Raw genomic sequence first — 26,905 nt, 5'->3', positions numbered from 1 at the left:
TAAGGCACTATTTAATTAATTCCACAGTAATTAACTGACACATTGTTCCTCTCCTATAAGTGTAAGCTGTCTGAATTAATTAATGGCTCAGGTACACTGTCCCTGTAGACCCTTAACGTGAGAAATGGGACCATGAAAAATCACTGTATTATTTTGACTTTCTGCCAGTGTTGAATTAGGTGCCAAAGGAACATCATAAAGTCATTAGTCCATGTATTTAAACTACCTCATACTAAACTGGGCCAGTTATACCTACTGTAGGCTACAAACAGCCAGACCTCCAAAACTACACTCAGAAAAGTCTGGTGTGTGTACTCTACTGGGGTTTGTGTCTGTTTAAGGCATCAAGATGGCACTGTTGCATTAACTACCGGCCCCCATGGCACACCTGTTTTCAACAAACAGGTTTCCAAGGGGACCAACCTCAGAGGTCATGTGACTGTGGCCAAAGCAACCGCCGTCAAAAACAAACAAACAAAGAAACTACATGCAAATAAGAGCACAAATCACTGCCATCGTGTATGTAAACCACCACCCCATTTTATTTGGTTGGGCTACTTTGGCTATAATCAAAGCAGGCGTTTTGCACTTCACTAGTAATCATGATTTGACCTCACCTTGACAAAACCACAGTCGCAAAACAACACAGGATGAAAAGATATTCAAATAGGACACTGTAGCTTTCTGCTGGCGCCTGACAGATCCATCTTTTTACACTGTAAAGCTAGGAGGAGTGTCTGATGTGATTCTCTGTGAACCAGCTGGCCGAGAGTGATGTACGTCTTTTTTTTTCATATTCTTCAGCACAAAATAAGACCAATCCATCAACATGTCTGTGTGAGTGAAGCAAAGAAGCTCTCCCTTCCCATTCCCCCGACCCTTTCAATGCGGAGTAAAAAACAAATGAAATGCCCTGTTGAGTGTCAGCAACGCAGTGGGAGGAAAGCTGTTTTGAGAGACCCAACTTCTCTGACAACAACACTTCAAGTTTAAGTAAACAAATCACCAGCCACAAACAGCAGACAATAAAGGCCATACAGATTTTCAATGGATTTTACGGATTTCTCCAGAGGGTATCCGAAGGGATTGACATGTATGACACACATACAAACACACACAGACGCTCATCTGGATTCACAGCATCTCTGGTTTCTATTCTTGATGTATATGTGTTAAAAACATGATTCAAGAAATGCACACCCTTTTCCCCTTGTAAATCCCCTTCGCTATATTAATTACCATGGGGAGTACAACGTCTTTGGTAAACACAGTTGAGTCTTTGGGGGCCTCCCCTTAAAAGCCACATCGCTGATCACTAAGAGCTCCACAGGGGCCAGTTTGTTATCAGGTCTGAGTCAGCCCTGCCTTGTGTTGTTTTCCGTCCCCTCTTTAAGCATGCACACTCAGCTGTGCCGTGCAGACACAGCCATCCATCTCTCTCTAATACTAATCTCTGAAAGATATAGGTTAAACTCCAAATGTTAACTGGCACTGAGTCAGGCTATCGGAAAACCTTCACAGAGCTGCTTCATCTAAAAACATTAGAGGGAAATTTTAAAGGAGAAAAAAAAACTGGGCTCCCCAAAAGGGCCACGGCCGAAACAACCAAGTGATATACCTCTAAAGGAAAAAGAAGAAAAAGGAAATGCAACGAAAGACCAGAAATTAAATCAGGGAAACTGACATGGGACCTCTGAATGTGAGCAAGCAGCTACAAAACGGTCACAGTAATTGGTGTTTGAAGTCCTTTCCCCCTAAAATAAAATGCTCTTCTTGTGTTTTTTTTCTTCTCCCTCCCCCCTGCTGGTGTTGGAGGTGGAGGATGGAGCTGGATTTCAGATGACGGTGAGACACCTCAAGCATGAGAGGGGAACCTGCTCTCTAGTCCCCGCTCCGACTGTTACATAATCATGTCTCCCAGCATTTAGAGGAACCAGCACCAGCTAATTCACATTTTAGCGAACAGGATAATATTTAAGCCGAGCACATCTGATGGGCCCAGGAGCAGGGAATTAACGTTTATTTTTATCTCTGTGTGAAACCCTGGTAGAGGGAAGGAAGAGAGACTGGAGTGTGGGGGTGGGGGTTATAGGAGGAGAGGCAAATTAAACTAAGGTAATTCTCACAGATATAAGGGAGGTGACATACGAGGATGACAGGCAGAGCTTATTGTAGTTCTCTCCCATCCAGCACATATTCCTCCAACCGTGCACGCGAACACGCACACATACACATACACACACACACACACACACACACACACACACACACACACACACACACACACACACGCCAATCTCAGGCTTTCATCTGCTCGCTAGCCTGATTTATTCTGCACTGCCATCAGTTTCCTCCTCCAAACAGAGGACATTTTAACCCCTGTCTCTGCCAGTGTAGTCGAGAAAAGAGGAGGAGAGAGAGAGAGAGAGAGAAGAGGGGAGATAGAGAGAGCGACAAGAAGATTTTTTTGCCTTTGATTGCCTGCGCTGGTAGTGATGGGAAGCAGAACGATGGTAGGAGAACTGCAGCAATGAGGGGGAGGGGATGACTGCCTCTCAGAGAGCCACTGCAGTGTGTGTGTGTGTGTGTGTGTGTGTGTGTGTGTGTGTGTGTGTGTGTGTGTGTGTGTGTGTGTGTGTATGTGTGTGTGTGTGTGTGTGTGTGTGTGTGTGTGTGTGTGTGTGTGTGTGTGTGTGTGAGTGATGTCTTCATTGGCTCATGTAAAGTGCACTCTAAAACGACTGCAAAAAGCATCAGTTCTGATCTTGCAGTACAGAGGCCCAGTCTACACGGAAGTCCAGGAGGGATTTCCTCCTTTTTAGGGGAAAAGACACATTTCATAGAGATGACCAAAAATCACAATTCACATGTAAACCTTCAAAATTGTGCCCAGTTTCTCACAAATTAACATTTATTCAGCATTTTACAAATATAATTTTCCTTTCATTCCATTTACCATAACATTAGGAAATGATCTGGGCTGCCCTTCCCAAAAGCATCACTGTGCTATGACCATCATAACTAAGAGTGTTCAAAATGGTCGTCCCTTTATCATTTACCAACGGTCTTAGCAACAACAAAGCTTTTGGTAAATGCAGTATGGTGCTATAGTCTTGCTGGGAATTAACTGAGAGAAAAGTTTCTGATCTGAATCCCAGCAGGGAAGTCTACCCCCCGAAGCTCCATAACCAAATCTGTCACGCTCCAGCTATTAGTAAATGGATGGAAGCACACAACATGTAAATCATCCCTGAGGAAGACTAGGCTGTGTAAATAAATAAATAAATGAATAAATAAATACTGTACACTTCCTCCTATCAGTATTACCATTGATTATCATCCGCAGGGAGTATCATGGTGAAGAAAGCAATCTGCCACATCGGAATCAGGAATCTCATGTTTTCTGAAGCAGCAGTGTTGGGTGTTTTGGGAATGGTGCGAGCTGTAATGAGCCTTGCTGCCAGGCACGCTGGTGTTTATTTCTTAACGGATGGCTGAATTCATACAAAAAAGGGTGGCGAAAACTACATTGGTTTTAAATTAATTCTGAATGCAGTCAGTGACCTATGACCTATCTGAGAATGGATGAAATGCATAGCTTCATGAATGTGGTGATTTTACATGGTTCATTTTTAAATATAATGGAGAGTGTGCATGTTTTTGTTATTGTATATCTCTCTGTGATCACGAAAGTGCTCTATGGTCTTTCATCATCTGTGCTTGTCTGAGAGCTCAGGCTCCAAGTGTTGCTGTAATGAAACGCTTCCTTGTAATTTCACATGTTTGCTTCGTTGACAAACTGTTCTAATGACCAATAGGCCCGTGGTGAGGAGCTATATACGTGCCCAGAATACAATGAAGGAATCGAGCAAATGACTTGGCTTGACTCAAACCATTTTTCATTCAAAGTTTTCCAAATGCATTTCTATTGTCAAGATATTTTAAGAAATGCATTACATTGGCACCGTGATGTGAGTGGAAGTGTGTGTGTGTGTGTGTGTGTGTGTGTGTGTGTGTGTGTGTGTGTGCGTGCGTGTGTGTGTGTGTGTGTGTGTGTGTGTGTGTGCATGTATGTGTCTAAGAGAGAAGAGACACAGACAGAGAGTGAGATTGACAGAGGGAGGGAGCGAGAAAGCGAGAGAGAGAGGAAGAGAGAGAGAAAGTGAGAGAGAGAGAGAGAGAGAGAAAGAGAGATAGAAAGGGTGTGGACTTTAAAGAAGCCAGAATGTTTCCCATGAGAAAGCTAAGGGAGAGGCTTTCAATAAGGAAGATAAATAAAGCAAGAAAACGGAAATGCACTCTGCAGTGGCACACTGCTGTGCAGCTCCCTCCAGCTTCAGCAGAGCTGCTCGTGGGGATTTTCTGCTTCCTGTGTACAACTCAAACTCAGCAAGCAAATGCTAAAGGACGGATAAGGCGAATGATCACAGGCAAAACAGCTGCCAGTCATTGCGAGGCATTGAAGCTCATTCGGACCCATGTGGTTATCACAAAACTCAAAATATTGTGCACTACTTAGCAACAACTGTAAAAATTTCAGTTTTTCAAAGAGATTACAGGCTTTCCTCCAGACATTATGTGCAGTTTGCTTTGGGTAAGTACTAATGTCATAAATGTGTCAGAACAAGTGACAAGCTGAAGCCAGGGTCCCTAACATGTTGTCAGTGTAGGTGCGGTTGCAAGAGGGGCTGGGGACAGTTTGTAAGCATAAAGCACAGACTGACTGCAGAGGAACTGCTCTCTCTCCAGCAGCCAGCTGGTACAGAGCCACGAGGGCAGCCTCCCGAGCAGATTAATCTGAAACATAAATGAGCAGTAGACAGGGAAAGGTGCTAAATTAAAAATGATATGCCCCTGATGGGCCTGAAGTGGTCTTTTTAGAGTGGCGTTCACAATGAAATGTTAATGGAGCTGCTCTTCAGTGGACCTGTGTATTTATGCACCGAGACAGCACTGCACCTCAGAACAGTCCAACCTGCCTACCGTAGCCACATTCGCCTTCACATGTGAAAACACACACAGACACACCCAGAGAGTATAACAAACTGTGCATGCACATGCAACACCCAGACGCATACTGTATATGCAAACATACATTTATATTTACACACAGTTCCCCAAACAAGGCATAATCCACACTGGCATACATGCACATGGTACATGCATACTCAGGTGCACACACACACACACCTATGCTTATGCTCACGCACATGAGATTTTACGATCACACAGACAAACCCATACACACACAACTTCCCATTTCTATGCCAGACTATGGCACTTTGAAAGGTTTACTGCATTTGTGTATAAGATAAGGCTCACAGTAGTGGCAGTAGGTCTATTCAAACACCATTAGCAGCAGCGGCTGGGCTTTTCCCATCAATAGCCCATCACATTAATGAGGAAGTGGTCTTTCTATCTCACATCGAGTGATAATTCAACAACAGTATGGGATTTTTCATACTCCAGGCAAGGTCATTTGACCAGGACCTGCCAAATCACAGAAAGACTAAAAAAAACAAAAACACAGCAACAAACTGCTCATTGTCTTCTAGATATTCAGAAAGGACACATATGAATTTTTATCCAAAAATAGGACTTTCTTTAAGATAAGGCCTCCACCCAAATCAAATTGAAACTGTATTGTTTATCAGGAAAACAAAATGGGAGAGAGAAAGAGAAAAGAGTTTGCCTCTGAGGGCTAATAAAGCCAGTTTTAAATGGGCAGGATGCTCGCTTGTGAGTATCTGATAACCCCGACACCCCCAGCCATTCAGACTCATAAATCTGCTAATGGGATATGCTAATGAAACTCCTCCCCATTGCAGGCACTGTGATGAAAAGAAGGTGATAGATTTTAACCATATAAATAGTGGCAACGCAAATGATTAGCACATGCTTGTGGTCTTTGCCGGAGGGTCATCGGGGGTAAAAGAAAGGAAAGTTATTACAATCACATGTTATCAGCCATAAACAGATTAATCATTTCAGTTCTGCTACATTATGTGCAGGCAAGGGTTATTTTTAAACAAGCTTTTGTTTCATTTGTGAAAAGCATGATAAGATCAGTTTGTCATCTTATCGGTAGAAAGTGATCATAAAAAAACATAAACTGTACAGCTAGAACAATGTTTTTGTACACAGTAATCTACTGAAAGTGATATTGGACATACAAGTTGTGGTTGTTATGGAAATAATATACTGGATGGGACTTCATCAACACAGCATAAATAGGTTTAATTTCTAGGTTCTGAAACGTGTAACTCCCAATGACTATATGCAGCATCGTATTCAAACCCTTGTATACACAAATTGCCTTGGCTGCAAACATCTGCTACATGAATGTTAGATGTGCTGGTGTTTCTGTACCTGTGTGGTAGTGCAGGGACAGCTCTTGAGTATGGTCTCCAGTGGTTTTGGGCAGGAAGTCCACAGTAATCTGCATGCTCTCTCCAATACCAAGAGTTCCCTGAGGAGGGGCCACACTAAACGGGCTAGAGCCCAAGAGAGAGGAGAGATCCACTCAGCGAAACATACTGATGCACACTCACAGACTCACACACACATACAAACACACACACACACAGACTCACACACACAGACACACACATAGACACACACACACCGAACACGCACACAGACACACACTCACACACACACACACACACACACACACACACACACACACACACACACACACACACACACACACACACACGCAGACACACAAACGCACACACATACTCATGCACATAAACTTACACACACAAATCTATTTCTCATTTGTTATGTCCTGTAATCCGTTTCATTAACAATAAGGGAAAGTCAGTTAAGACTATATCTGTTACACTGTTTCAATCAGTATACTTCATTTGGTCAGCACAACTTGACCATGCAGCTACATGAAAACTGACTCTTTCACAGAGCACATACAGTAACATTGAGCAGACACTGTAAAGACCCCTGCTGACAATGTTGACACAACAGACACATACACAGACTGTAGAGACCAATACTGCAGTATGCATGATATTAGTGTTGGTCTTTTACATCTTCAACCAGGCTATTCACCCAGCATGTAATAATAAATAAATAGAGACACACACATACTTCATGCCTCAGCTCTCTTGCACTAACCTGCATGTGCTGAGCTGGAACTTGGCCTCACAGTTCCCAATGTTGCGCACCAGCAGTGTTTTCTGGGCAGTGCACTTCACTGGGCTGATGGGAAAGTGCAGCCTGTCTGGGAGGTCCAGGATGGCGCGAGCCCCTATCGCTCGAATGGGCACCTCAAACTTCTCCCTCTCCGTCACGCATATCACTCTGTGGATGTAGTCCTGCATGGAAAGGCACAACAAGGAGTAGACATGCATGAAATATAGATTCACAGGCGACAATATGCCACGTACACTTATGCACATACACTGTTGATCCAGTTGTTGTCATGCATGAAACATGGTCAAATACATTTCTAACATATTTACAAGTTGATAATATGAGGATTAAAGTCAGACATACATACAATAATATATATATATACAGTATATATACGTATATATATATATTTATTTAGTTCTGCTGCGAGTGCAGTGTAAACACATAATCTTAAGAGACGAGATACACAGTGTGTATCCTTCAAAGAACGACTGAAGAAACATGAATAAACATCAAGTGTTTTATGAGAATTTAACTGAGTCTGTTGAACAACATAACTGGAATAAACAGACACGAACAAACATTTAAACCAGGCACATTGCCACATTAGAGATTTGGAGGCTAGGTGACCAGAGTGTCCTGGTCTTTTTTGCCGGACCTTTTACACCCAGTTACTTACTTCCTGACCTAATTACAGTCCTGCAGGCTTCTGGGCTCCCTGTCGCTGCTACACTCAGCACTAGAATAAGTATTAATGTGCCAACAGAGCAAAGCAGATTAGCAGGCCATTTTAGCGGCTGCAGTAGGGTGTCTAATGGGGAAGTGTGGGCGATGGTGGAAAACTTTCAGTCTCCCGGGCCGCGCTTATCAAAGCACGCTCTCACTGCCAGCCTTATTGTTCAGGGAAGCGTTAACGAGGAATGTGCAACTTGACATTAATGTTTCGGGGCGTCCGCAACAGAGGGGAAAAAGCGCAATCCTTGGAATTTGGAGGATCTCAAGCATTTGACATGTCCTAGAAGTGTTTCGGCGGAGCTGTGCTAACCGGCAATGGTGACGCGTACTGTTGTTGCTCTACGTAGAGTTGTACTGTGTTGTATTGCTTTGCATTGACTGATGGAGTATTGTGTGGTGTGGCATTGTGTTGCATTGTGTTGTATGGCCCTGTGACGTCGCCTGCGTCACAGTCTGCTGCATTCTGCTGTGTGTCTTTGTGTAGAGTTGCAGTAGAGTTGTGTGTCTTTGTCTTGTCCTGCATAGTGTCTTACCTTATTCTCCTGAGGCGTAAAGAGGACAGTGAATGTGGAAGCCATGCCTGGAGCCACTTTGCTGCACACATCCATTGGGCTGACCACTTTAAAATACAGCGAGTCCTCCTCCACCACTTTCACCAGGCGAGGTATCTGGAGACCAGCACACAAACACACACACGCACACACACACACACACACACACACACACACACACATACACACACACACACACACACACACACACACACACACACACACACACACACACACACACACACACACACACATAAACACACACAAACACACACACACACACACAAACTCATTGTTTCTTATTTTAAACTGCCTCCAGCCGCAGCCCACAAACATCCCCATCTGTGTATTTACAGTCGGCTAAAACCTGCTGCAAGAAAGACAGACAGACAGACAATTAGAAAGAGAGGAAGAGAGCATCTGGAAGAAAACAAATATTTTAATTAATCTAATTTCAACTTCAGTTTTAGTTGATGGACAAATATAGACTGAGAACAAGAAAAAAAACACACACAAACTAAGCGTAACTCACATATTGTGAAGATGTCATAATTATCCACAGTGAGCACAAATATCTCACAAAATATATAATAATGCTAATGTAAAGATTGAGCTAAGCAGTGAGAGGGACAGAAGTTTCCTCTAGACAACTCAGAGTGAAGAATGTATCCTTAGACTGGCACTGCAGAGGTGGCTTCACCAAGATGATAAAGATGTGACACCAGCTGGATGCAGATGAGGCACCCGCCGCATATAAACAATTAGCAGACACTGAACCATGCAGCAGAATGTTTAGCATTTTCGATTATCCAGCATTTTGACTGTCTGCATTAAGTAAATAAATAAATAAAATGGCCTGTTAAATAACTCACAGCATATAAAAAACGATGGGTTGCAGGAGTACTGTTCAATGCTTTGGGGTTAAATTTAAGCATGACTAACATCAGATACAGCACATAATGGGATTTGTGGCATTAACTGTACATAACATTCAATGTCCATGAGATGAAAGGTAAAAGAGTTAAAAATAAGATGACATTTGGCTCAGTAAATGTGTCACGTACAGTTCATTTGCATTTGGAACTCAGTGGCCAAGCAAAGAGATTTCAAAGTGAGTAAGCACCCATTAAAGACAGTGGTTTGCTTTCTTTTCTTCCTCTAATGCTTATCCACAGTCTAATGCCTTTTTTCCTCCCCTGTTCCTCTCTCTCAGCAAGGTGAATGAGGAGGGAAAAGTGCCTCTAGCAAAGTGTGTCGCTGGAGACTAACTACAACCCATTTTACAATGGAGTTGACAGCAGGGGAGTGCTTTAAATGTTTTTACGACTTATTAGGAGGTACCTTTCAAGAATACTGCAGAAGTAAATGTTCAGATAGTCATTTCTGCTTTCCACTTCTGTTCATATGCCAGTTCTATCAGTAATCTTAAACATCCATTTTGTGAAAGCGCTACAAAGATGCCTGCACTTGCATGAAATATCAATCTCATCTCTCTCTGTCCCACAAAGGGCCATTTCAGGTAAGTGCAGTATGTGTTTCAATGACCGTCTTCTCTGTTTGTGTTCAGACCAGGAATGTTAACGGTATTCTTCAGTATGAACTTAATGTGAAGCCTGCCTTACTCTGTGCAGCAGCTATGGCAACACAGCTATTCTTTTTTCACCCTGTACTGTCAGACCGTAAGCACCTCCAGAGCCAGGCTTGGGCTCTTTTTTAGCACAACTGTTTGAAGGCAGGGGCAGCTTAAGTGGGTAGAGAATTAAGAATGGGCTTTAGACCATATTCTTAAAATCCCACCAATTCTATGGAAGTGCTCAAAACTTTAAGCGAGCTTGACTATTCTCACAGGATTTCATCACAGAAAATCTTCTAACTGAAAGTGATGGCCCCGACAATGTGCAGGATCAGCAAAGATATCAGTTTGTTTGTCAGTATTAACACAAACCCCTTGCACCACTATCAAATCAGATGTACATATGGCATATACCTCCCATTTAAGTGAACTATCTCAGGCATAACTCAAACACTTGAAATGTATGGCATCACCTAGAAAATCAGTGCATCAATCATGTTTCATAAAATGAATGTCAGACCAGAAGTGTTTGGGAATGTGCTGCTCACACGTCATTGCATTTTTGCTCAATTTACTTGAAATTAATTGAATACCAGAAGTTGTTTTCGTGAAATTAACCCATTCATTTAATCAATTGTGCTCTGAATTCTTGAACTCTCAGCCCAAGCAGTATTCCTAAAGAGCCCATTATTAAACACTATTAAAGTGTAAATGTGGGCTTAAACACTGCGTGCATTGCGTTTAGGTAATTAATAAATTCTCCTGCTTCAATTTCCATCTATTATTCAAGCCTTAATGAATATCTTATAATGCATTAATACAAGCCAGGGACCCGCTCGAAAATATCCATGGAATGTAAAATGATATACAAAGAGTTCTTATTGACATTCTTCTCCAGCCAGGAACGCCTCTGTGTGCAGTAACTATACAACAATACATCTCCTTGACCTACTAGTGACCCTTTGACTTGGCTTTCAAGGAAGAATGTGTTCAAAATGTAATTGAGACCCTGGTCCATTCAAGTGATGGATCCACGGATGATTCAGGCCTTTCATCCAATTAATTATGTTAAGCATTTGCAAAGGAATGCGATTTGATGGAGAATCTAATCACTTGCTATGGTGCATGCAGAGGTTTAATCAATGGCCCAGGTCCCAGCGTGTCTTTATGCCCCCCATCCCCTCCATAATTATCATAATAAAGTAGCCCACCTGAGCATGGATTTTAAGACATCAACATAATGCATCAACTATAGAATAGAATAGATTATAGAATATAAATATAGAATATGACGTTGGCTATACCAACATGCATACACACACGCACGCAGGCGCATATAAACACATACACACACACACACACACACACACACACACACACACACACACACACACACACACACACACACACGCAGACACAATTCCCTGGGCCCTGTACAAGGCAAGCTCACCTTGTCATTGTTGCGCAGAACCAGAGGCACCTCATAGGTTTCTGGGGGGGTGTAGTTCTGGAACACAATCTCAGAAGGGTAGGGCTGGAACATGGGCTGGTCCACATCCACAGAGGAGACCTAAACATAACAGGTGCCAATGGTGTTCAATTAGCAGTCACTTCGCTTGATACTAAGATGTATGGCACAGTTTACTGTAAGTGAGCAAGAAATGTGCAGCCTATTCTAAAAAGCTTTGAGGATTTGCAACCTAGATGGTAATTAACGGCACAGACTTTCCATCATAAAAAAATACATTCACTAAGTTACCGCTGCATGTAGAATGCAACTGATTAATGTAATGCAAATGTATAGTATCCTCTACAAGAAGTGCACATAATTCACTTATAACTGTGACAATGTAAGAGTATACACCATTTGTTGCCAGTTGTGAAAAATTGATACAGCCCTTCTTGAATAGCAGAGACAAAGTTTGATTCGAGTGTTCTAATCAAACATCACTTCTGCCCAATGGTTTTCTTATGTTAACTATAGGGAAGTCCACACCCTGGCGCCAGGTTAACACCTAAAGTCAGGAAAATTAAGCGACAGCCATCAATTATAGAATGAGTGCAGGAGGAGGCCTGCAGGAGACCATCCTAACCAAGCGGCCATCAAAATGTAGTTAGCACATCCATTGTTAAGGCTTTTTTATGGTACTCCGTACGACACGTTTTTGGGCACATAGGAACGCCTTCAGGTAGCTGGAACGCCTTCTCAGGTAGCTGAAACGCCCTCTCCGTGCTCTCCAGAGCCGTCGGACAGCTCCCCGCAAAAATTTCTGTCGGTCCGCTCATGGCGACGGATACTCCTTGGCCGTGATTGGCCCACTACGACATCATTTCCTTGAAAACTATTCCCTGTATATCACAATACATGAGCCGGCCAAGTAGCCTATTGCCAGAGAACCAGCACGAGCGACAGCAATTAAAATATTTGTCCAAACGACCTGAGCCCCACGGAGTCAATGTCTCAACTGTTCATACTACTGACACATTGACGTATTTTATGAATAGCCTGCCTTTATTTAACTCCGGCATCAACATATACTACATGCACTCGCTCACACTCGCTGTGATGCACTGCACTCGCTGTGATGTGTTTTCCTTTCATTTCACAACGTATTTACTGTATAATTCACGATAGCAGTTGCCCCTTCGTAAACATTGCTACACATTTTATTTGCTTAAAACACACAAGTATATCCTATAGGCTACTGTCAAATCAGAAAGAAAACAGCTGTCACTCGGCTATTACCTAACCAATACCTTACCCTACCAATACACGGTGATAGAATGAAGGACAATTGAGTTGGGAATACTATCAACGGGTTGACTTCACTAGCCTACTTATAAAGATATTTCAAATATGGAATGTTCAATGCTTATTCGCGCCAGCCGCAGTATCTCAATTTGCCAAGATGATGAATATGGATTATCCGTGTTCTCTGCCCTGCTATTGTTCTAACAATATGCCTACAATATTCCTTTTGTTTGAGTGTGGTTGTTTAGTGCGATATTCTAGTTAGGCTACTGTATATAAAGGAAGGCATTGCAACGGGAAAATCTCCTGAATCTCTTCTCATTGTGCTCCACCTGTCACGTCTCTGCGACCCACAAGTTGGGCTTCCACCACACTTCGAGACACGCTGCGTTGGGGGAAATAATTACTATAGTTCATGTTTACTTGTATGAACTTTTAACTATTTCATGAAAGGTGTGGACTTGTACAACACTGTCAGTCATTCAGATGTTGTGCCGATATCGTATCGTCTCGTCACATGATCAAATAGAGATTACAAAAATTACCCAGAAATCATTGCAAATCTGAATATGACGAAAATACCAAGGAAAATAGGAACGTATTCATTTAATTTAATCGTTTTTTAACAGTTTCTATAGTGTAAGATAAGCATATCATTTTGTTGTAGATTGCAACTATTTCTCCCACAAAAAATACCTACCATGAAAGAGATAAGTTTGCCCTTTCAGGTGTATATCTAACATTAGACAAAGCAAGAAAGGTGTATGTCTGCTGACACCTGTTGCATTTCAGTAGCGACAGCTGGTGAGAGGGAAGTAAGTAAAAGTTGAGGAGGAGAGGGATAGGCAAATAACGATTTCCATCGCACGAAAATGTCATGGGGTAGCTTGTCTTTCGGCACTTAAACCGTTACTCCCCCTACTGTTCTGGAAGAGAATTGTTTTCAGCACCCACAGCCGTTGGAGTACTATAGGGACACAAATGCTAACTAGTACGTACTATCCGGCCGCCCGCCCACTGTCCAACTATCCGACACGACTGTTTTGAGTACTGTATAAGGGCCTTTAGAAGGAGATGTAGTTTATACAAACTGGCAAAAGGTTGCCAGAACCTTATTTACACAAAAGAGAATTACTAGAACTTTATTATTATAAATTAGAGTAACAGGCCTAATTATTATGCATGGGGTAAATTAAGTCATCGCCTTACTGTAAAGGTTTAGTACATATTCATGAATGTCTTTTATATATTGTTGACCATTACAACATCTCAGGATTAATTTTGACGCCATTGAATCCAAAGTATTTTTCACATGCTTTGCTACTGCTCATTATTGGATTAAAGATTGATTTGTTTCAACTTCGAGGAGTCCTTCTTTTTCTTACACAGTGTAGAAATAAACTGCATCTTGTTGTATTACAGCAACATTTTCTACAGAATCTTTAAGTCGGAATGTTGTATCATAGACTTGGTTAGTCATACGTAACTGATTATAAAAGGTTGCTTGTAATCTTGGAGATACATGCTAACATTCAAGAGTGTATTTGAAAAGAGAATACCTTCTGATGTGTAGTCTCACTCATGTCTAAGAGTTCCAAGATGCGAGGACGATGCACCTCATATGTGTTTGCCAGCCTCTCATCTGTGGTTAGTGACACCTCTTTTGCAAACACAGAGGGCATCATCTACAACAAAACAAGCCATTTATGCAAAGTTCACATTTTAAAACTGGCATCACTGGTGTTACCCAGAAACTCATGACTGTTCTATATCAGATCAAATATTCATGGTTACAAGCTAGAGCTTCCCTGTATTACTATTACTGCTTCTGTTTTCTTAGTGTGAGGCTATGCGTTCATTTGTTAACATGTTTCATATTATGAATTAATTCTGGATTAAGATACATTTATTTTACATATACACTTGTTACTCTATCAAGGTAAATACACAGGCAAGGTCCAGGTTGTATGTCTACATATTAAAAAAAATCACAGAGTGACCCAGTCTTATATATAGAAACTCTCACAGGAAGCTGTGACAGTAAAAAAAAAAAAATACAGTATATACCCACACAACGTCCTCATAATATGTTTCAAATATATTTTACTGCTCCTTATCCCTCTCTACACAGAAAATTGTCCATCATCTCTTCATCAGATGAGAAACATAAACGTTCTCTTATTTTATGGTCATCTGCGGAAAGATTTTAACTTAAAATATAAATGAATGATGAAGTAAGGGATACATTAAAATTTTAATAGCTGCCAGTTATGTGTATTCAAAATATACAGTCCCCTCTATAATTCAAGAACAACAGCAAAAATGCAAACCCTTGGACTATTCTTAGACAGATAAAGCAGTGTGGTAGAACGATTTCTCAGACCGAAATTCAATATAAAAGTGAAGGTGTGTATTCTGCTTTGTTGTGGCAGGCTAATTGTTTTTTGAATACTAAAATAAAAGGCAAAAAATAAACCGTTTGCTCTCATAGAAAACTTCCTTACACGGGTTGTTTGGTCCAGTCGTTTCACCAATTTTGGGTTCCGAGGTGCCACAACTTTGCTCTTGAGTCCATCTGTCAATTTGACAGGGAGGCTCTGAAGAGCAGTGTTGGAAGTCTGGACTTTTGACGTTGGCATTATGAAGTTGGGTCTTCAATTGATATCATTTAATCTGGGGGAAAGGATATACAAATAACAAAAACAACGCACATCCTTAGTACGTCCATATCTAAGGGTGGTAGAATTTTCTAATTCTATAGTTAGGCTCTAAACACTGGGTTGGTGACTGGCTAGCTATTTCGCTAACTATTAGCATAAACTGTCAATTCAGTTCCAGTGCCACAGACACAGTTATCGAGAGATGCATATTGTGCACCTCCGATTCTTCTTGTAAATAAACCAACCGTACGTAAACCAACCGCACATGGATTAAAACACTATACAAGTCAAGTAACGAAGTTATTTTACTTACAGTGTGGTACATTTCACAATCGGACTTTTGTTTGCACATATGTCTCGGTGAAGTCAGAGTTTGGTGGTTGCTATGACACCAGATCTGCCGACCTGTAAACAAACCAGTGTCGGATTGGCTGTAAACTGGTGTTTTGTTCGTTGATTGGCTTAAAGTTTGTGTTTAGAAGTGGGAAGGGATAACAGATTGGGAAGGCGCAGGCGTCTTGTTTCCTATGTGGAACTTCGCAACGTAGTATGCTACCCTCAGCTGATATTACATTGGTTTTAAAGAGGCTGCACTTTTCCAGGTTCGTTTTCAATCGTAAACTGATTCGTATTTTTTTTAAACAGTTTTTTATGAATCTTTATTGTTTCGGTTCTAATCTAAGAAGGGCTGAGAATTCGAGTCCTCCTTGACATTTAGGCTACTTTACAGCTGGCTGTCCAGATTAGAAAAACGTTTTTAAAACGAATTACATTTTCCAGTTGTAATGGTATGGTACCATTGTCTGTAATCATGTCAATGACACACAAAAAAAATAATCTGAAGAACGATCAAAGGCCTAGTTTTGCCACAGCGATGTCTGTCAGTATTGCATGATGGACTGAAAAATTCTGGCCTGGTAGTTGTGTCTCTGAGGGAATGCTCAAACAGTGAGGATGGCAGAAGAGGAATGTGCCTCCTGTTTCAACTCTGCTAATCCTATCCATTTTTATCCCTTTGAAAGCCTGCAAAACCCATAAGAGTCCGTTTGTGAAGGTTTTTTTTTTGTGTAGTCTTGATATGGGTGAGTTGAAAACAGACACAGACACATTTTGCCACCCCTCTGAGGGGTGACCTGTTTTGGATCTTTGCTCAAGTGTTCAGAATAATACGTGCCAAGTTTTTTTTTTACCTCAGAAGTAAACTTAAGCAGGGTCATGAATAACAAACCCATAAGGTGCAAGTCTGGGGACGAAAACCACTTCACCCTTCAAATATTTTACACAATTGAATCTGATGCTGGTCATAACATCTTAATCACCTGTCTCCAATAGTATCAAAAGTGTCATTGAAGAACATTGTACCAGAGAAACAGTACATGTTTGATCTTAATTTTATTGTAATGAGAGGTAAAAGCAACATTTATCACAGTGCTCTTGCATATATCCAATAAATTGTGCAGTCATTATTAGCCTATATCATGTTGGATGGTTTGTGGTCAGGACAGTGTTCCCAAGAAAACAATTGTATAGATTGACATGTACCAGAGAAGCCATTTTTGTGTCAAGTAAAAATTGTTGTCTTCTAGTACCTGGCACCAATGAAATAGTGGCTTCTCTTGCAGAGGGGCTTGCATCTCTGGGTCATTCATCCTCACCCTGTAGGTATCTGGAATGTTACCTTCAAGTTCTAAACACTAAGGCAATATCCTTGACTACTGTTGGTAAATGTCTTCTTGAACCTTCTTCAAATATCACCACACAAGCTTTAGCGAATCCACAGGCTCAGACAGAAAGAAACCTAATTTGAGAGAGAAAGAAAGAGAGTGAGATAGAGACCTGTGACCTTGGATAAAGGCTAAGGGCTGTCTTTTCAAGCTGAGAAAATGGCAATTTGTTGCACAATAAAACTGAGGCTCATTTTTCAATAATCTTGGCAAGGCTATTCATTTACATTAATTACATTCCTAACTATATTATCACAGTAACAACAGGCTGATTAATATAGGCTATTTTATCATACTATTAGTTATCCTTCCTCTATGACTTTCAAAGTTATAAATATAATGTGAACCACTGTCTGTTTAACTATAACTGAATGAAAATAGCCTAGGCCTACTTGTTAAATATTGGCAGGAAAATCATATTTTTGTGTAGTTGTTTGTTTAGTTAAACGCCTAACCTTTGTCATCACTTAGACAGAAGTAGGCTACTTAACAAGTAGCTAATCATATATTTGGATTTTGGACAGTTAACGATTTCCTCCTTATGTGATACAGGCCTAATTTATTTCACTGTTCTGCTTTTGCCCATCAGATTCCAAGCCGTTTGACAGTCCTCTCTCGTCCTCTGGGCTCTCAGCATGCGGGTCAGTGAGCGACCCAGTGGTGTAGAAAATTGGATTAGAATAACGGGTCCTTTCAAAGAAACCGCTAACCCAAGACTCCTCCTCCCTCACGCCACCATGACAGTCCGTCGCCAAGCCTATATGACCTCTCCCTCCCCTACGCTGAGTAACTGACGTAGCCTACACTACAGAACGGTTGTCACAGTGCCGAAATAAACCGTAGCTTGCGCTGTTGGAGCCACCCTTCGCCATCATCCGTGGACATGTCGGCATCCAACGAATGCAGGTAAGATGTGAAAACGAAGTGTTTAGCCACCGAAGAGCAATAAATGTGCAAACGGCTACGCTGCAATACTGATAAATACACCACCTTGTCATCATATAGGGCATTAGGACATTAAGGAGGCTACCTTTAAATATCTTAAATAATTGGCTACATGAGAATACAGCCACAACAGGCTATAGGCTACCCGTTTCGTTGGATGTAGACTAAAGTAGGCTACCCTAAACCTTCAGACTGTCCTCATATGCTGCATCCTTAAAAAATAAATAAAAAGGAGTCAAAATGTTACCCGGTAATCAGGTTAAATAAAAACAGGCTGTTTAAGCAGATTTCAAGGGGGTTTCATATCCGAGACGGGTCACTCCCGGACTTCTAGAGGTAGTCAGATATATTGGTAAACTCGAAATAGTAGCTTGCTGATAATAGCTTTGGCCATATAGCCTAAATCTGTAAAATACACAAAATATTTAGCGATCAAGCAACATAAGCCATACGTAGCTACTGTAAGGTGACGTCAATGGAGCTTCCTTTAATGTTTCGCTGTGTCAGAACGTTGTAACCTATCGGACGTCTCTTAAAGCGGCAAGTGACATTTTCTGTCAACAGCTCCACTCATTAAGCTGAAAATTCGATATTGAGTGGATAGCCCCACGAATGTGAAAATGGCCCCCGTTGTGTCTGCCAACTAATGACAACAAAAAAGGATTGTCTATTGTGTGCAGCTATAGAGCTCATTTTTAGACAGCGCTGAATGAAAAGTGCTGATTCTGCAGGGAGCTTTAGGACCATGGACAGCTCCAAGCAACTCTCTGTTGACTCATACAACGTCTTTGACTTACAGATTTTTTTGTTTAACAGTTGTTATTCAAATTTGTGCAAAAGTAAGTCAAATGAAAGAGAAACATGAACAGTTTCAGAACAAGATTGACAGGCATTCAATAAAATAATTCTAACTTGAATAAAAGTTTATGATGACTAATCATAATCATGTTTATGGTCTGTAAGCATAGAAACACGGGCACACCTTGTTATTCAGACTTCTCCTCTCTCTTTCATACCGTCTGCCCATGAAGGTTACTTTTCAGAGAGCAAAAGTGTATATAAAAAGCACACATCCTTCACAGCGCAGTCACACAATCTGTTTGTATGATTTCAAATGTACATATAATCTGAATTGAACTCTATACCTCTAACTCAAATCAAATCACACACAGTGATTCAGTGAAAAGTGACTTTAGTATGGGCTAGTGGTGACTTATAAACAGAAAGGCAAGAAATGATATACTCAAAAAGAATGGGGCCAAGGCCAGTAAGTGGAAGTTCAACTTAGTTTGTAGACAATGGTTGATAAATCAACTACCAGCTTGAGTACAAACTTAAGACAAAATGTAAGACAACAGAAATAAAAAACAGTACAAAATTACCAATCATTTATGAACATATGGTTTTGTAATTCCTTTATTTTCCCTTTTGGAGATATCCTTATTCACAATCATGGGCTAAAAATCATAAAATATTAGGAAGTTAACATCCACTCACATCGAAAACTTGACATTCATAAAGCCAGAAAAATATGCTGTCTGTAAGTGACAAGGTTCCTAGTAATCCTCAGCAGGTGTAATTGACATCCCTTCAAAGGCTCCACTAAGATAACGCTAAACTTGTTCTACTCTGCATCGTGACACTAACAATATGCTCTCAGTAATATTACTTCACATGGCTTCAATCGATCCGCTAGCAGTGTCATGTAATCTAGCCTGCTAAATATGATTTATAATATAAATTCTCAACTTTTTATTGAATCTTTCACTTGCTCCGGCAATTTTATCGCAACAAAAACCTAAAAACAGCAACTTTCATTGCAAGTTTTTGGAAAGCTCCCGCAAAATCAGGAATTTTCGGCCGCAACTATCTCAAAAAATATTCTTCCAGAAGCCCGGAAAGATACACTGCAGGGACAAAAGCAGCAACATTTGTGGATAATTGTCATAAAAATAAATGTTCCGATGTTTGGTTTAATGTACGATTCAAATAATTGTTTAGGTGTTATATTGACTGCTGTCATTAAATGAAACACATGAACACCATGATTCCTTTAAGTCATAAACGATTTCTCACCCCCAAAGCTGTTAATCTAGGGGAAACCCTATTGTATTGCCATGTTAGTTGCTTTGTCATGTTCTTCCAAAATAGCTGCTCTGTTCGAGCTATCTGACAATGCAGGTTCTGAGGAAACAACATATTCAAATTGGTCTACAATCAGTGTTTTAAGATGTTCTTGCTATCTTAATCAGATCCATTTATGTAATTTATTGTCAACCTGATTTTATAGTAGAGATGTTTCTATACAGATCTGAATTTAAAATAGAAGGCTGATCACCATCACCATAACAGTTTGACTTACTTAAGAATCATCTACCAACCATCAGCAAGACTTTCAGTGTTGCTTGAATGAAGAAATGACAATGAGGAATCTCTCTCTATCTATCTATCTATCTATCTATCTATCTATCTACCTATATTTGTGTGTATGTCTCTCTCAGGTATAACTATGATCAGAGCAAGGAGACTGCTGACTGGCTCCTGTCACGGATACCACAAAAGCCTACGGTAGCCATCATCTGTGGTTCAGGCCTGGGAGGACTAGCTGACCTTGTGGAAAACAGAAGTGTGTTTCCTTACAAGGACATCCCCTACTTTCCCAAAAGCACAGGTCAGATTACATCTCAGTCCAGTACCATATCCCCAGAGGGTTTCAGACTCTTCACCAGAGTTGGGCCAAATCTGTTCCTGAGGATGCCGCCCTCTGGGGATTGTCTATGCTAATGACTTTTTAGCATTTTGCAGTACATGATAAGCTCCCTTAAGAAGGATGTATGGGCCAGGAATATGGGATAGACATTTTGAAAACACTGGTTGAAATGATAGTGACTATGGAGTTGATTTGTAGGGCCTGTATTGTAGTTTGGCTCTCCTACTCTGGTACTTGTGATAACACCATAGCCAGTGAGGGCCACTTGCTTCCCTCTGTCTGCACTCTGCATGCTTGTGGTGCAGAGGACACAGCTCTAAATGTCTGCACCAATACTGAGGGCTGAATCTGAAACTCTCCCCCACCCCCTGCACTGTTGTGCTCCTCCGCAGTGCAAGGACACGTAGGTCAGCTGGTCTTTGGGGAACTGAGAGGGAAGCAGATTGTCTGCATGCAGGGCCGGTTCCACTTCTATGAGGGTTACAACAGCTCCACGGTGAGTATCAATCCCAGACCGCAAGCACACAATATCCCTCTATGAAATGCATATATAGGAAGTACACCGTAGTTTCCCAATGTTGCTTTTGCAGTGAAGATGTGCAATATGTGAGTGTGTGTGTGTGTGGTTGTGTGTGTGTGTGAATTCGGCAGGCATCGGGTCAACAATGGCTGTAAGACAGGAGATGATTAACATACTATACACACTCACCCATTATAACAGTCATTAACGTAGTTGGATGCACAAACTGTGCTATTCAGGACTGTGTGTGTACGTGTGTGTATGTGTGTGCGTGTGTTAAAGAGGCATTATGGAGTATTTGTCGAAAAACTAGTGAGCTATCAAGCTAACAGCAAACAGACTTACTTGTATTTGGCAACATCATGCTGTAAAAACTGCTCTTACATTTTTGTTAGAGTACTGAGCAAGAGCAAATAACTACTTAGTGAAAATCCTGGGCAGTTAGTGTGAACAACAGATGTCTTTATCTTACCTACACACGACTTAAGAAGTCAATGCGTGAATAAAGTTATAGGAAAAGGGGTGTAGCAGTTTCTGTAAAAATGTGCAGTAATATGACAGTTAATGGTGGTAAACTATAGGCTGTTAATATCTGTGTAATCTCTGAGAAATACACTTATGATGACATATGGTGTGAGTGAGAGTGTGGGTCTATGAGAATGCGCAAAGGAAAGAGAAGAACATTTTCCTCGTAAAAGCAGTCACAAAGGATTAGGTATTTTATTCACTGCCATTACCTTGCCATTGCCCGCTTAAAGTAATAGTATAGTGTCTTTCAGTATGGACGAATTGCCAGCTGTCTTTCCATAATGCCAGTCACTCCCTTAGTTTCTTGAGTAATACTTGTCCAGACTCAACATGAAAGTGAAAGTATGATGCATTTTTTGTATGGTGGCTGACTTTTTGTCAGAGTGCGTAGGCTGTGACTGAGTAATGGAGTGTCTTAATGCAGAGACATTGCTGCAGTAGAGAATTTCAGTCAATATAAAAGATGTAAGGAAGGACAAGTGTTTAAAATGCAACACAGACGGTCTGTTAACATTGGATGCAGTGTATGCTATATTTAATGAGGACGTTCAGGTCATTTCCCAAAAGACAATTACTGAGCATACAGTGGCACTATAAAGATGATCCTTAAGGATGACAGTGTCATATTGTTGGCACTGATGTGAACTTTGCCCTATTTTAAGGTAACCTATCACAGTGATCTTTCACCAAGCCATGCATTTTCTTCAATTTTTAACACTCACTGCCTCTCTCACTGTGTACCATGACCTATGATTTACAGAGAGAGAGAAAAAGAGCTTCCTATTAGATGAAAAGGACAAACTAGAGCTGAACATTTAGCTTTGTACACTTTGTTTCATAGTCCTCAGCATCTGTCTCAAACCCATCATCAATCAGTTAAATCAGATTCAACCACTGCTTGTTGAAGTAGATAACTCAATCATGTGTGTATATACTGTAGGCCTGTGTAATTCCTCGATGCATCTTAAGTGAAATGACAGTGAATTCCTATAATGTGCGCCATTTCTCATATTACATAATGAAATGTAATTATCACAACATTTCCTGTCAAGAGATATTACCTTCCATATCACAGTAGGATTTTTATTTAATCTGTCTTTACATTATGCATTAGCAAAAAGAAACTAACCATTTACAGTTATGGGACTTTTAAGCTTTTAATTTGCTTTGAAATATTTCACTTTAAAGTTTCTTCTTCTATTTTACCTCTTTTTTTTTAAGGTGACCTACCCAGTGCGAATGTTCTTCCTATTGGGTGTGGAGATTCTAATTGTGACCAATGCTGCTGGCGGGCTGAACCCTGATTATAATGTGGGGGACATTATGATGATTAAAGACCACATAAACATGCCAGGATTTGCAGGCGAGAACCCACTATGTGGCCCAAACGATGAACGGTATGTCATTTTCCTGGTTGCCGTGCATGACCTAAAGCTAATGTAATAATGATTGCATTAGATTCCATTTGTTACATACACACACATGGCTAATTTCATAACGTAAGAAAGACCCTACACGCAAACATGGGTGGGTTCTCACAATGCTGGGACAGACGGGGAAGTTCCATGTATAAACTCCCTTCAAAGCAACACCATTTCCATGACACTTACAAAAAGGACTGCCGGAAATATTTCCACTTGCCCCGGAGGCAGGTAATTACATCTGCCATCTAACTGGCCCCGACGTGGGGAAACTCCGCAGACATGCGAGTTCCTTTCCCATTGCTTTGAAATTAACAGCAGCGCTGGCATTTTACGCCATTGGATCCTTCCAGCATCCCCTAGCCTGTTAAAAATGCGTTTCAGATGCTTGGACAGGTTAGGTGGCACATTACAATAAAGCCCTCAGGACGTCAGTGCCTTCTGCATGGCATGTTGTGTTTTACATAATATTGGCATGGGTTGTTCATAGCTAAGCATTTCAGAGGACACATTAGCTGGAGCACTGCAAAGGGAAGCCAAACTGAATGTACAAGCAGCGGGAGGTGACAACTGGGGTTTCCTTGGTAAACATATTTTGATCAATTGTTTATTTCTATTAGTAAGGTAAATAAAACACAAACCATACATATAATACAGGCACAGGTTTATATTTAAATTTGTTTTATGATGAATGATTTCATGTCAGGCATGGACCTCCTGCATAAGAACCTTCATCTCCTGTGGTGTTAATCACGTCTGAAAGTTTGGTGTTTTTGTTCTGTTGTAGAACAATTACTGAGCTCTGTGTGAACGTTAAAACGTTATGGATGAACCATTGTGATTGGCTGACAAGGAATGACTTGATTGCCAAACCCACTGATTTCTGAACCCATTTATGCTTGATTGCGTCCAGCCCTATGTCAATGAAATGAGCAAACAAAGGTATTCCTGCCTGTTGTCACTGCGAAACTGAAGCCCGTTCTCAGTGCTTGTTGCGCCAAAAATCGTTCCCTTTTTCATTCTTCTTTTCACATTTTAAATTTGTAAAACTGTATGCCTTATTCCTGCCTCCATTTGTAAAGGGAACATGTCTCTTAACTCATTTCTGTTCCCTGGTGAGGGAACACACCGCCGGTGTAACATGCGCTAATGTGACCTGGCACCCTCCCTCTGTTGGCCACGGTCTGAAAGGCTTCTGCTTCCTGTTTCTGCGCAGCTTCGGCGTGCGGTTTCCCTGCATGTCAGATGCTTATGACAAGGACATCACCCGCCTGGCGCAGGAGGCAGCCGAGGAGCAGGGCTGCGCCTCCTTCCTCCGCCACGGCGTTTACTGCATGCTGGCAGGACCCACCTTCGAGACCATCGCAGAGTGCAGGGCACTGCAGATACTGGGCGCCGACGCTGTGGGTAAGGGGACCCAACAGTTTTAGAGTTTTCAGATTTTCAAACACCAGACGTATCAACCAGCTCACATGTAAGGAGTGTTTGTGATCAGCTGAATATACGTATATTTGTATCATATCTGCACTACGTTCTTCTATTGCTGCCATTTTTCTATCAATACTGTTCATACTTCATATCTTATTCCTTACTGTACATATCTTATTTATTTACATATTCCATATTACATATGCACATCCTCTGCACTTTTACTGCTTTTTTGGACTTCTGGTTGGATGCCAAACTGCATTTATTTGTCTCAGTACTTGTACTTTGTGCAATGACAATAAAGTTGAACCTAGTCTAATATAATGTAATGGACCCAGAGGTTAATGAGATTGCTAGACCACATCATGTGCTGTAAAACTAATTAGAACAGCAGCTGACTTTTGAATAGATCTGGCTCAGATCTGCTAGATTCGTGCCAGATCAGGGCAGATCCATTCCAGAGTGAGGAAGATTCTGGAAAACTAGCAGAAGGGCCAAAAGCAGAGACTCTTTGATGCATTCCAAGTTACCATCAGTATTTTGTCCCCTTGGCTCTTGGCAACACGTGGTAATGTTGAGATCTGCTCAGCTGGGCTCCTCTGTATGAGAGATGGGTTCTTCTGTAGAGACTAACCAGCATGTTTATCAAATTAGCTAAGCAGTTAGCACACTCTTTTTATTCATAGGCGTTTAATGAAGGTAAATGTGGATTATGTCAAACCTGACCTTTGACCTTTCTGTGTTTTCTCCAGGAATGAGCACAGTCCCGGAGGTGGTGGTGGCCCGTCACTGCGGCCTGCGTGTCTTTGGCCTGTCACTCATCACGAACAAAGTTGTTACCAACTATGATAGCAAGGAGCGGGCCAATCATGAAGAGGTCCTGCAGACGACCCGGATGCGCACTGAGGACCTGCAGAGGATGGTCAGCCACTTAGTTGGGAAACTGTAGCCTCCTTGGAGCCAGGAGTCAACCTAGATCACCATTTATGAATGTAGAGAGGGTTATTAAACTATTTAAAGCAGAAAGACAGACTATGTTGTATACACCAACAGATGTCAAATTTAATCTATTTAATCTAAACAAGAAAAGTTGCACTAGGAAATGGTATTAATATGGCTTTATGTATATGTTATGATGATTTATGATAATCACGGGCAGAACTGTGCACTGACTGCATTTCGGCTTAATTTGACACTTTATCCTCCTAATATCCTGTTATCAAAGTACTTACTTAGCTACTCAACACTGTTGTTAATTGGTTCAGCCCCTTAACAGTTAGCATTTTACATGCCTAGAGCTGAACTCTAACTCAAACGGAACACAGCATGAGTGTGTGTGTGTGTGTGTGTGTGTGTGTGTGTGTGCGTGTGTGTGTGTGTGTGTGTGTGTGTGTGTGTGTGTGCGCATGTGAGAGAGAGAGGAACACTAAATCATCTTATTTCCATTTTACTTGACTCTTAGGATAATCTGTATTAATAACAAATTTGTCAATCATGTAATTTACCTCTTGTTTAACCCTAAATGTGTGGTGGTCAATGCTAATGACAGATCACTTCAGCCTTGACAACTAGAAGAACATTCAGGCAACGTCCAAGGTGCCTCCGAAATAATTCCACACTTTTTATTAACAATAATCTGACATGTGTTTGTGTGGACACTGTGATCAAATTCTCACAATAGGTGCTTGTTCATGGAAGGGACCAACCTTTGACAGTGTTGTTTTCCTAGGTTTGTGGTTGTCATCTGAGAAATTCAGATTTCCACTTCAAAACTTGAATGTCAGGTGTAGGACACTTAGGGCAGTTGTATTGCACAAGAGATAAAAGCAGATCTTTTGCACTTGTATTACAGTAATGATGTTTTAGACAGTGTTCCATTGCAGCTGCTTGTTAGAATGTCATGTTTGGTTGTACAGCCTATATACTACCTTTTTCAGAGACGGGTAAATAGTGAAGAAATGTTCTATTTTCTTTACGATAAAAAACACTGCACAAATACTGAAATCTTACTTTATTTTCACAATACAGAGACAATGAAAAATGTGTACTGGTCCCAGGTCAGAACCTGTGTTATAACCAATGCTGTATTTTAATAAACTGGACATGTCATTGATGCATGATTTCCTTCCTTTTTGTGAGGTACTGTAGTCAGACTCATTCACTGAGTGTTCATTTACACACTCTCTCTTTCTTTCTCCCTCTC

The 26,905-nt window shown here is 41.1% G+C and overlaps 2 protein-coding genes across 2 annotated transcripts in view; one reads left to right on the top strand and one right to left on the bottom strand.

Moving 5' to 3' along the window:
- The window catches only part of hydin (HYDIN axonemal central pair apparatus protein), a gene marked incomplete at both ends in the record, with an annotated part of 79,581 nt that extends 64,176 nt beyond the window's left edge, over positions 1-15,405 (bottom strand). The window contains 6 exons of the mRNA XM_080841750.1: positions 6,370-6,494; positions 7,138-7,337; positions 8,424-8,558; positions 11,465-11,584; positions 14,326-14,451; positions 15,271-15,405. Of these exons, the coding sequence (XP_080697876.1) occupies positions 6,370-6,494; positions 7,138-7,337; positions 8,424-8,558; positions 11,465-11,584; positions 14,326-14,451; positions 15,271-15,405 (841 nt within the window). The remainder of the gene's footprint in view (positions 1-6,369; positions 6,495-7,137; positions 7,338-8,423; positions 8,559-11,464; positions 11,585-14,325; positions 14,452-15,270) is intronic.
- A 2,614-nt stretch (positions 15,406-18,019) lies between these two features.
- On the top strand, positions 18,020-25,651 carry pnp6 (purine nucleoside phosphorylase 6; the record flags this gene model as incomplete). Its single annotated transcript, XM_080841967.1, has 6 exons — positions 18,020-18,056; positions 20,597-20,766; positions 21,198-21,301; positions 23,075-23,250; positions 24,491-24,681; positions 25,455-25,651. Exons 1-6 carry the CDS (start codon positions 18,034-18,036, stop codon positions 25,649-25,651), a joined length of 861 nt encoding a protein of 286 aa, XP_080698093.1. The 5' UTR covers positions 18,020-18,033.
- Between the last annotated feature and the right edge of the window lie 1,254 nt (positions 25,652-26,905).

This window comes from Sprattus sprattus, assembly GCF_963457725.1.
Source record: "Sprattus sprattus genome assembly, chromosome: 7".
Lineage (NCBI taxonomy): Eukaryota > Metazoa > Chordata > Actinopteri > Clupeiformes > Clupeidae > Sprattus > Sprattus sprattus.
Note: the sequence above shows the minus strand (reverse complement) of the source record. Positions and strands in the feature narration are given on the sequence as shown.